Source organism: Streptopelia decaocto, assembly GCF_964273445.1.
Source record: "Streptopelia decaocto genome assembly, chromosome: 6".
Classification (NCBI taxonomy): Eukaryota; Metazoa; Chordata; class Aves; order Columbiformes; family Columbidae; genus Streptopelia; species Streptopelia decaocto.
In genome coordinates, this window is record NC_138660.1 from 33,323,152 (window position 1) to 33,335,340 (window position 12,189).

Here is a 12,189-nt window from a genome sequence, read left to right on the forward strand (position 1 = left end):
CACTGATGAGCTTAAAAATAAATCTTGAAGCCTGGTGAGTGCCTGGCTGTCATGTAGGGGACAGAGCAGAGATAACACCTGGGAATAGGTCTCTTGCTTTTTTCCTAAAGAAAAGGAAGAATAACTTTCTGCTGAAAAAGAAATGAGTGCCTTTTGTTTTGTCACCAGCTCTTCTGGGAAGGGAGTGGAGGTTTCCCCCCAGCTGTTGCCTGGGACTCACAGGAGTTCTCCCAGCAGGTATCTGCTGCCAGCTGGGCACAGCCCATCAGTGCTTCTCAAACCTCCTCCATGCTCATCACATCTCACTCCCTCCTCCTGATGTGCCCCTTTCCTTCTGCTGTTTTTAAGACCCCACCAGGCAGAAGCTTCAAGATTTGCAAGGCAATGGCACAGGCTGGGGTGGGTTGTTTTGGAGGCAGAGCTGTGCTTGCCTCCAGGCAGCATTGGACCTGCCGGGGCTTTTGCACAGTTTCCTGGGTTATTTCAAGGCATTGGGAAGGTCCAGCCATGGGGAGCGCTGCTGAGGCCATGAATGGGAGGGGTGGGTGGCCTCTGTGCATGAGCGATGCTGCAGAAAACGGAAGAACATTGTTTTGTATAAACTGCTCTCCTTTTCTGTCCCCTTGTCTTGGATCAGAAATGCTGGAGATTGAGGGGGGGGAACCCTGAGAGGTCACCCATAGTTTTCCTCTGATGCACGGTGGAGTGTGAGTGCTGGCGTAGCTGTTAGGGTGGGTTTGTTTCTTTAAGGTGTCTCCCAGAGGGAGGATCAGCAAAATGCAATGTGGCAGCTATGGTAACTCCTCTTGGCTTTCAGCACAGCCCTGGCTGATCACACAACTTGCTAGTGAAGAAGGTACAGCTGTCCAGGCCTTGGCAGGGATCCCTACCCTCTGCCTGCTGCCAAATCCTGTTTTCCTTTTTCTTTAAAAAAAAAAAAAAAATTAAAAAATCTTAGTTTCTTAAGAAAATGATAATGGGAGGAACAGCCTCCTCTGCCTCTCAGCTGTATCTGATGTCCCCTGGATCTGCTGGAGTAAAGCCTGATGGTGCTGCATCCCTGTGCTGTGCTGAAGTGTTGGCAGCCAGGAAGACAGAGAGCCCAAATTTGAGAGGGCTCCTGTCCTGCTGGGAGTTGCTGGGGCTGGGAGGGACCAGAATTAAAGGCTGGGGTCCCCACACTGCCTGGAAAGGGCTGAGCGCTTGGGCTGTGCTCATGGCTGCTTTCCCTTCCCTGGGGCAGACATCCCCATACCACTGCCAGCTCACATGCAAGAAGTGAACCAGCTGCAAATGCTGAGCTTGCCACATCTGCGGAGCCGCAGGTGCCTCACCGGCTGCATTTGTGCCTACAAAGTGTGACGGAGCAACTCCAAATTCAGCCGTGCCCTGAAGAGTCCCAGTAATCAAATCCCCTGCAAAGCTTTAGGCATTGAGTCTGCTGGCGTGGCATAGGAGAAATGATTGAAAGGCCCCTCGTTTTGAAACATTTTGGCTGCCTGTGCGATTTTAAAGATGTGCCTGAAATAAATAAAAGCTGAAGAGCAGACTGATCGGAAGACTAATTCAAGGGGGGAGCCTATGGATTTCCTATCTAGAAAGAGGTTTTTGTAATTTCAAATGTTGCTGAAGCTGTGTGATAACTCGTGTAGTAGCATTTAAATAGAAGATTAAGAAAAAGCGGCACTGGGGAACAAAAACACAGCGCGAGCGGTTTGCGCAGTTGATGAAATTATGGCATTAGGAAATAGCACAGAATGTGCTATAAACAGAAGGTTTATTTTCTGTAGGAACAGGGATGAATGGATAGATCTATTAATAATAAACATTCTCAGGACTTGTGTATATACCTGCTCAGGCATTATGAGGTACTTATAAAAACCTTTCAAATTGCAGCAGAAAATGGGCCAATAATGTTATATTTGAGAACAATAAACCAGTATCAAAAAAGGGAAATATATTTGAAGACTCTCACTTCTTAAGCGAGGCATTTCTCTTTCATTCTGACTTAATTCACAGCTAAGACATAACTACAATTTTCAAAGCCATGTCTGTTTCCCTTTGACTGTTCAACCACTTTAAAATATTTACCTTTTGCCACCCACTGAGAGTGAAAGTATTGCCTGGTTTACAAAATAACAGTGCTTAGAAATAAAATTTCCACATTAACTCAGTGTTATTGAAAATTGGTGTGTTTTGAGCTCCAAATTTATGGCTGAAAATGCTACCCTGTATCCTCATCCCCCTGGGCATGTAGCATTCGTTGGCTGGGGGTACCCGTAATTATATTTTGAGATGATGGGGTATTTCTGTGGCACGTAAAACAGTGGTGAGTTACTCCTTCACGCGTGCTAAGTTATCACAAGAAATATTGAACACTACATTGTGTGTTTTTAAAATTTCCGAAGGAATCACTGGAAAGGGATGTCCTGATCTCCATTGCTCTTGAGGTACAAACTGAGGAAAAGCCGGTGCTTTGAACCACCTCTCTGCACCAAAACCCAAGTCCAAGCTCTCCACTTCTCTACAGGGAAGCTGGTGAGAAACCAGACGCTCAGCCGTGCTTCAGCTCCCCTCCAACAATGAACATTTTAGACCCATTTAGTATTAAAAAAAAGAGATTATTTATTGCTGGTAATAACAGCAATCTATTAAACAGCCCTTCTCATGGCAAAGGATGAAAAACCTTTTACAAAATACCTGTTTCTTCAGTGCATAGGACCCCACTGAGCTGGAAGCGAGCTTTGAATGCGGAGATTGCAGGGCCGTGCCTGAAGCATCGTACATGCAATTAGAGGCGGCAAAAAGAGTTCAGCGATGTCAGAAGTTTCCTGAGCTCATCAGGCAAAATAATAAACTTTCTTAACAGACGCAGAATATCCATCTCATCTAATGTGTAAAAATACATATTAATGTTGCATGCGTAGATTTTTTTTCTTTTAAGAAAATATTTAATCTAGCCTGCCTTTATCATGTAACTTTACGCACCACTATCTTGTTGGGAAGTTTTCATGGTGGTGTTTCTCTGTTATTCCCAAAAATGCTGCCATAGCTGAAAACTCTCTGGTTCCATGCAGATTATCTTGCATGGGCTGAATTCCTGTCACCCACCCCGTGCTGTGGCACCCTCTGTCTGGGTTGCCACAGCCAACAGGACAAGCCACCCTGGGCATTTTGCGGGAAGAAAGACTTAAAAGCTCACAAGAATTGGCAAAAGGTACCTACGGGATGCAATTTGGTGTGTACGTGCCATGGAGGTGGCGCTGGGTATCCCAGTGGGAAGTGTGCGAGAGGGACAAGGAGACAGGCGCTCAGTTTTGACACACTGAGAAGCTATTTTCTCTCTCCTAACTCCTTTGATTAACAGTTTGATCGTGCCCCAGATGCTTTTCTCATGGGCAATCCGCTGTGCCTGTGGTGATGCTGGTATGAGGGTGTGCTCTTGGGGAGGACAACACCCTGTGGGTTTCCCCCCGTGTTTGGGGTGGGTGGCATTGCTGAGCACCTGCGGATGCTGGGGCTCCTCCTGGGCCATGCTGCGTGTACAACCCAGCCCGCAGCACTGCTGTTCCCGGGGTCTTTGCTCTGAACACCCAAATGGGAGCTTACAGCTTTTCCTTAAATGAGCAGCGCTTGCATAAAAGTGCCATGTATGTTTACATCCCCCTTTGCAGAAGCGTGCAGCGGGCTGGGGCTGTTTGGATGTAACAAAACAGCATTTCGGTGCCGGTCCTCTGCACTTCACCCTTTCCTTTCAATAATGAAATGCCGCTGCTTTGCTCCCCTGTCCCGAGCGCAGTGAGGGTGAGTCATTTGTGCTGTGGGGTGAGCACGATCACGACAGCATCTGCGGGGTAATGGTACAGGGGTGCTGCAGGGCTCCCCAGGCGTGCTTTCTGCAGAGGGATTAAAGTCCTTTATTGTTCTTAACTAGAGATAAACCACCATATTACTAACAGCAAATCATATGCTGGGAAGCCTGTTTGCCATTCTTTTCCTCCTAACATCCCTGTGGTTTTCTGAGCCTCACCTCCCGGCCAGGAATTTCTTCTAACAAGCCATATTACGCAGCAAGATTTCATCACGGTGCGCACGAAACATGCCGTAAGGGTCAGTCTTAAATGTGCGTGTTTGTGGCTGTGCGGGATCCCTCCGGCAGCTTAATTTTATTACGGAGCTTGGTGTCGTGGACACTGGATTCAAACGCAGCGGGGAATCCCCCAACCACGCAAAATATAACTTTCTGCGTGAAAGCCTCTCTCTGGCTCCATCCCACTTTCCCAAATTTTCCAAGCTGGATCAGCTGATTATTTTAACAGGAGCCTCAGTACAGCCGCGATCCCTCCGTGTCTCCTAGCTAAGTGATTAAGTTTATTTACATTTAAGCACAAATGTATGATTTTTTTTTTTTTAAAGGAGCCCCAAACAGCTTAAACTAAAGGCATAATCGCTTAAGTTTCTGCATGAGGGTTTTTGGTGGCTAAATTAATCTGAAACCTAATTCATGCATTTTAAAGTGTGCGTTTGGCTGATCTAACATCTCTTAAGGAAATAGTAAAGCTGCTTCTTGGGGATGCAGTTAACAAGGCAAAATTATCTTATTAGGAATTCAATTAAAGCTAGCACAGGCTTACTGGACATCTTCCAGTAATTATATATCAAGCTGAACCAGCAGACATGTGCCTCTTTTTCTCCATTCTCTCTTTTTCTGTTTTCCAAGCTGTAGTTAAAAGATGGAGAGGAGAACACAGGAGGAAGATGAGGGACTGTAGCTCACTTTCAGTTCATGGTACAGCACAGGGTACAAGGGTTATTTTCTTTTTGATGTCTGATCACTTTTGCAAGCTGTGTGAGACTGTGTCTGCCTAACTCCTATCCCAAAAAAAAAATCCCGAATTGCATGAAGGCTCACAAACGAAGCTGCTGGGAGAGGTCTTGAGGTGCCTGGCTGCACCCTTCCCATTGAGATACGGGCAGGATGAAAGTCCGTGCACGAGCAAATACTCGCTGGCCGCTGGTGTGGGGGAGAGTTCATGCTGCCTGTCTGGGGTTCAGAGAATTAGATCGAAATACTGTTTTCCCCCTGTAAAAGGCTCAGACCCCGAGGAAGACCTTCCAGACAGATCAGGGGTCTAATGGCCCCTCTGTTAGCAATAGGGCTTAACAGTTGTTGCTTATTTAACATTTGTGCAGGAGTGGTGCCAATAGCCTCCGTGTCCCGTTTGCACCCTTCTCCAGCAAGGTGCTCATGTCTCCAGGTTCCTGATGCTGCTTCCCGTGATGTGATGGCTTATTTTTCAGAGGAAAATGACTTTTCTTCCTTTCTTTTTTTTTACCGCCTCTAAGGGAAAACCCCCTTTACTGCTAAATGCCAAAAGCCTCAAACTCTAAGGGTCACAGATAACAGAAAAAATTCAAAAGCAGGTCCTTTATTTTACTGGTCAGCCCTCTAAAGAAAGCCCTATGGTAATGCAGGTGGAGAAGCACATCCCAAAGAGCTATCAGAGTCCTGATCCTCACCTTGTACACCCGTGAATGTGCATACGGAGCCCAGCTGAGGGGAGACTTGCTAGAAAAGAGCATCTTCGGTGTTTAACTGGCTCCTCTTGCCAGGAGAGGGACAAGGGAATTGCAGAAGCTGGCTGCGGTGGCACAGTTGCTGTGTCTTGACATCGGCTGGGTGGACCAGCTCCTGGTGGCCAGGTCTGGCTACAGGGCCAGAGGACGCTGGTATGGAAGTGGTTAAAGAGACGGGTATAAGGGTAAGGGCTGGCTTGCTTTGATTTAGTGGCTGGTTGAGTTAATTTATTTGCGTATTATTAGTTGTTGTTGCTGAGTGGTCATCTTCTATAACTACAAATCTAATTAAATACTGGGGTGCCTAGAGTTTTTTGTTTTGTTTTTTTTTTGTTTTTTTCCCTGGCACATATTTCTACTGTTTTAATTCTTGAGAACTAATCATTAATTAGCGCGAAGCTGCTAGTATCCAGCTGGAGGACTTCTTGTTTTTTCTTGCTTTCAAAGTTGTCAAAGAACTAAATCATAAGTGATGGTGTGTAGTACTCTCCAAGTCACTTAGAGCAACACACTGAGATGTCTGATGGGATTGTCAGCTAGCAAGGAGCAGCAAGGTTGCTCAGAGCCAGCTGAGGAAGTTTTTAATGGCACAGCGCTTTATTTTAATCAGCTTTCCCCCCCACACTTATCTTCTGCTAAGCCTGGAGACAGGGGGAAGGAAAAAAAACTACCCCAAATGTGTGCTTTCCCCGACCAGCAGCTGTAATTCCCTGATTACATGTCAAGGTTTGTTTGTGCTCGGGGTTGTGGTGGCGTTCCCTTAAACGTTCATGGCCTCATCAGACTTATTCCTACGGCTCGGCAGCAAGATATAAATTCTGCCGATTTCAGGCTTGGAGATTTCAAAGTTGTGCTGAACCACATGGAAATGATTCTCAGAGCTACAGCTATAAAAATAATTATATTGCTAGGGGGAAAGAGTGACAAGAAATGTCCCCAAAAGAGATTTCAGCAGTGGTTACAGGATCTGTCCCAACTCTGTAAGAGGCTGCTGTGATCTCCAAGGCTAATTCATCACTGCTACCTATGACTCTATCAAAATTGTCCAGAAAAGTACTGAAGGAAGGAAGTGAAGGGAGGTTGTGAAGGAACAGCATTGCCATCTTCCCCTTTGTTTTAATGAGGATGCTTTGTATGATCTTTAAAATTAGAGCTCCTCTTGCACAGATGACTGGTGTGAGGATGACTAATTTAGAGACAAATTAGTCTGCTTTGCTGAAATGTATGTCTTGACTGCTCCCTTAATGACCCTTCATTGCACATCTCTCGATAGGACTTTTGCCGCAGCCCAGGCTCTGATGGATTAAGTAATAACATGCTTTTGCTGCTCTTCTAAGCGGTCTTTCGGTTTTGATCCAACATTTATCCTCCACCATGCCTGTCTCCAACTCTTTACAATCAGTAATTAGTTTATGTATGTCTGGTCCATGGCAGATTTGTCTTTTGCATGTCTCCGTCTCTGGACCCTTTCCCTTGCACCCTCTCGTTCAAAGATCTCTGAGCCTGAGCGTTTTCTGGCTGATTGCAATGTATTTGGTGTCCGCTGTGTAACAGATTTATTCTTTCCCAAGAAAAGACACAAACATAAACAGAAGATCCAAAATGCTTTTTGCTGGGCTTTTAAATGTACTAAGACGAAACCCCTACTCTACAAGCCTATTAATGTAAATACCAAACTTTACAATCCTTCCTGTCAAGGAAACATATTTACATTTTTCTAAGGATGCGTATAAAAAAATTGGGCTTTTGGGACAAAAAGGGCTTAGTTCCAGTGTCACAACACCCCCGGTTAGCTGTACTGCTCTCATAAACTATAGAATTAGGTTGTTCCCAGGGCCAACGGAGATAACATCTGTTTGCTTCTTTTAAGGACAAAATGAAATAGGATGCTAGCTTTTTACACTGGAAACAGCTCTTAGAAGTCTGAAGGGGCAATGGTGAGATGGTTGTGTATCACACACACACATTGCACGTGGCTTCTCCAGCACAAAAGGATGAGAAAGGTGTTACTAGTGTCAGTGCCAGCCCAGGGGGAGGCAAAGGGTCCATCCCAAACCCTGCTGTGGTGAGTGGGAAGAAGGGGGTTGCTGGCAGACTGGTCTTACTGGGTTGGGGCTATATTGGCCTTCACGCTTTGCTGATGCTCCTGATATCCTGGTTGGACAGTATTTTTCCTATTAAATTGAATAGCAAGAAACATATTTTTTCTGCCTTTTTTTTTTTTTTTTTTAAAGTTTAGAGCATCTTGAACACGTTGAAGGAAAAAGAGAGAAGCGGCTGCAAGGGAAGGGGCACAGGTGCCGGGGATGAGGATGGGGACATTTGGGGTAGGAAGGCTCAACTTTGCATCTCTTTTGAAACATCCTCTTACACTAATCGAAGCGCAAAGCTGCGCCTGCTTCTCTTGAAACTACCGGAGTGAGTTGTCTGTAATTACACGGAGCAGAACAGGAAAACTTCTCGTGGCCAGAGGAGCGAGCAGCAGTGACCTGCTGGCATTTGTGAAGGCCAGGTGGCATTTTACCAGTTCCCAAGGCTCTGTTTTTTCTAATCAGAAAGCTCCTCTGATTTATTTATTTTTTTTTTTTGCAGCTGAGTGGGAACAATTGTTCTTTTAAGGAGAAAACCTTTCCTTGCCTATCTCTCCCCAAAACCTAGGGAAAAGAGAGGATGGCTGCGGCAACCCAGCCCAAGCAGAGCTCACCCCTCGTGCTCACTCAATGTTTGCAGGGCTCGCCATTCCCTAGGAAAGGCATAAGCTGATCCCACGTTCGGATAACTACTTCTTAATGCTTTTGGGTTTTTTTTTGCCATTGAGACTGCACAGACTGCTCCCCTGATATACATAAAAACTACTCTGGCCGTGACAGACCCACGCAGAAGTCCATGACGCACCACCCACCTCAGTTTGCCCATTTTAGAGGGTTTCTTGAGAATCTTGTTGTATGTAGATATATAGATATAATTTTTTTAACGCTGGCAGATGTAAATTTTGTTGCCATAAACGATAGAATTTGACACCGCACCACACCAGGCCATTTGTCAACAACATTTTCAACAGTTCAACCGCACGCACGTGTGCGTGCAGACACAGGCGCAGAACGGAGAGGCGAGAGGGGAAAGTCCGAGGGCTCAGGGGAAAGACCACCTTCCTACTTAGGATACGCAAACACCGAGGAAAAAGCCACCTCTAACCATGGAGCTGTGGCAAAGACGCCGAATACCGATTCGTTCTGAAACAAACTGAAAACACATCGAGGTTTGGCTCTATATATGGTTTTTCACGCGATCCGGAATGTCGCTCTCATTTTCTTTTAGGGACATTTTATTTTAGGGACAATCTGGGCATCCACAAATAATATCTGCCTCATTGGAGAAATTCTAATAATAATTCAAACAACAGTGATTTTTAAATATTAAAAAAAAAAAAAAAAAAAAGAAGCAGGTTTTGCTGCTAAAGTGCTGTGTGAGAGCGAGGAATGGTTGTATATTAGATAACAGTTTTTAAAACATCATTGGCTAATGGCAGCACATCATTTGGGAGACAACAGAATAAATGCATTGTTCCATCCCAGCACTTTACTATTCAGCCAATCTAAACCGCTGAAGAAATATGTGTTTGAGACATTCTACATCTGTTTTTGACAAGGAGCCTGGCTTTTTGCGTGTGTATTAGTTTAATCTATTTGCTGCAGCTTTTTTAGTCAGATTATTATGGGAAAAAGGCACTCTATTTTATAAACTGAGGGTTTATCCTTTTAAAAAGTGACTTGACTTGGGCTTTTTGCGTTTAAATTAACGCACAGCATGCAAAAAATAGTAACGCCAGCAATAGCCATAAAACCCACCACAGCAGCACTACCTATTTAAACAAAACTAAAACAACAGGCAGCTTATGCAATGGATGGAATAACCAATTTTTGAACAGCTTAACATTTTTGGAGCTCCCTAGAAGAGTGCGCGGAAACCCTAATTGCAGCACCAAAATGCAAACCATTTCAAGACACAAGTAAAACATTTACTTGAAGTGGTTTCTAAAACGGTTTTTACTCAGCATTTTACAGCACTAATAAGTCGTGGTTGAACACTTTTTGTTTGAAAAAAGCCAAAATACTGTAGTTGCATGAAGCTTTTTTTAATATGAGACATTTATTGCTATTAAAGCAAAGATAGATTTGTCTTTAAAAAAGCTTGGCCAATGGGCTGGGATAAACTTTCTTTTCCTCTTTAAGGAGCCGATTTGCTGCATGATGAAATTTCATTTTGCATCACGCACGGTGTTACAAGGGGGTGGGGGGGAAATTCCCGTTTGAGTGTTTGCTGGGTGAAATGGGTTCACGAGCTCTGCTTTATGTACCGAGCCCCAGAGAGCGACTGGCCCTTTGCAAACTCTGGCTGACACAACACAGAGCTGCTCTGCTTAATTAGCTGGAGATGAGGGTGTTACTAAGGGCTTTTTTCCCCCTTTCTTACTGTTTATTCCTCCCTCCCCGAATATTATGAAAGGCAACATGAGAGGAAGTAGGTTTCTGCTAATGGAAAACGATAAGGGAAGGATTTAGAGCTGAGAATAAATAAGAAATTAAGTCCCAGTCTACAAAAGTCTAACACCAGCCTTTGCTTTACCAGCCTTTTGAGGAAAGGAAACCAAACAAATACAAAAAACTGGCAAAGTTTCTTCTATATTTGTTTGGTTTTTATTGTGTGAGGAGGAAGGGGCACAGCCCGGGGTTGCAGCCGACATCTGCTGCTTGTTTCTTTTAAGACAAACGCAACCTGGGGCAAACTCATGGCTGAACCCCGCTTGGGTCCCACGGACCCGCTGGTACCCCTGGCCAGGAGAGGCTGCAGCTGCCCTGGGACCACTGGTTCAGCACTGGGTTTTTTGGGCACAGCCGCCCATGAAGTGGGGTGGCAGCTGTTTCAGATCCCCTTGTCAGTCTGTTTTACAGATTGCCTTTTCCTCCCTTGAAACCCTTCCCTGAAGCAGCGCTTTCTGGCAAATCTCATGCAACGATGGTTTCCCCCACCGCCTTGTCCCTCATCAGCCAAATCTTAATACTGGTCATCTCTCAGCTCCCCAGTCTATGCAAAGCAGAAACATATACTGATTTTATTTTATTTTTTTTAAATAGGGTATATCTGATTTTTGCCTGCCTGGAAGTGGTTTTTTTTTTTTCAGTCTTAAGTTTCTGCAGGCCCTGGGGAGTGGGAGAGGCAGCAGGACACATCCGCGCTGCCCATCTCACCTCCAGGTCGCTGGCCCCAAACCCCTTGCCCGGCAGCATCTCCACACCCCACCAAGCTATGCCACATCTCCCCAGCCCCGCGGCAAAGCCGGGCTGGTGCAGAGAACTGCGGGCACCTCATCCCATAGCCAGGCAGACACAGAGCATCATCCAGGAGAAGAGAAATTGGTACCTACCAGCTGGGCTCGCCTGGCCCGGGCGGTGGCTAGTGGGAGGCTGACATGGACCACGCTCCCTCCATCCTCCATACGGAGAAGGCATAACTCAGCCTCTCGTGAGCCACGTAACTGCAGCTCGTCATCTTACTGTCCATCTCGTCGCTCTGTAGCACCTGGTAGAGGAAGTCTATATACCGCGCCGCCAGCTTGAGGGTCTGGATTTTACTGAGTTTGTCAGAGGGCAAAGTGGGGATGATTTTCCTCAAGGCGGCAAAAGCTTCATTGAGTGACTGAGTCCTCTGCCTCTCTCTGACGTTGGCCAGGATCCTTTGGCTCTGTAGTTCTTCATAAGATTGGGAGCTGGGACTGGACTTTTTCCCCCTCTTTCCTGGGTTGGGGCTGCCATCTTCGCTGGACTTCTTACTGTATCTTCTCTTCCTGCCAAATCTCTTTGGCTGCCGTTCCAGCTCCTCTTCACTGGTCCCCAAGCTATCCACAGGGGAAACAGGAGAACTGGAGCTTTCTTCCATGCTTTCTGCGAGAAGGGGAGGGGAAGAGACTTTCCCCCCCTCCTTATGTTATGTGAGTGTGTGTGTGTCTTAAATGTGCTTTAAATTCCTGAGACAGATCCTTTGGAAAAACAGGAGGGCTTTTTTTTTTTTTGCCTTTTTTTTTTCTTTTTTTTTTTTTTTTTTGCTGACCAAACGTTTTCCAGGTTGCTTGAAGGGCTCTTATTTCAAGGATCGGGGTTGTGCAAAAAATTGAGGTCTTGGAGAGAGGAAGTTATTCTAACTTTTTGGAAACTTTAGCTGAGCTCAGTTGCTAAATAGTTGTCAGAAGTGAGGGAGGTGCGGGGCTCCCTTCTGATTGGCCGGCCAGGTCAGTGGGAGGAAAGCTTTTCCCCTGCTAAACTTTCACAGTTTTATGTTACACTTAACTAAAATCTTGGGAATGCACCTCGAATAAAAGATAGCTGGTGACCACCCCCTGCCACCCCAACCCCCATCCCTATAGAAGCTGAATTTGCAGCACCCCTCTGGGGTGACCACCCCCACACATCCCCACCAGGGTTTTTTGGGGTGCTGGGCTGCTTGCTGAGCCCTTGCAGGCTGCTTCCCAGCCCATGCTGCCAAGGGGACAACTCCCAGCATGACGAGGCTGCAGTGGTACCTTGCCTGAATTGGGTGCAGGGCACGTGAGCCCTT

At 45.8% G+C, this 12,189-nt stretch overlaps 1 protein-coding gene across 1 annotated transcript in view; it reads right to left on the reverse strand.

The window, feature by feature from the left end:
* Positions 1 to 11,767, reverse strand: part of TWIST2 (twist family bHLH transcription factor 2) — a 36,809-nt gene extending 25,042 nt beyond the window's left edge. Inside the window, exon 1 of the mRNA XM_082055612.1 lies at positions 11,003 to 11,767. Within this exon, the coding sequence (XP_081911738.1) occupies positions 11,032 to 11,514 (483 nt within the window). The 5' untranslated portion in view covers positions 11,515 to 11,767 and the 3' untranslated portion in view covers positions 11,003 to 11,031. The remainder of the gene's footprint in view (positions 1 to 11,002) is intronic.
* Positions 11,768 to 12,189: the final 422 nt, after the last annotated feature.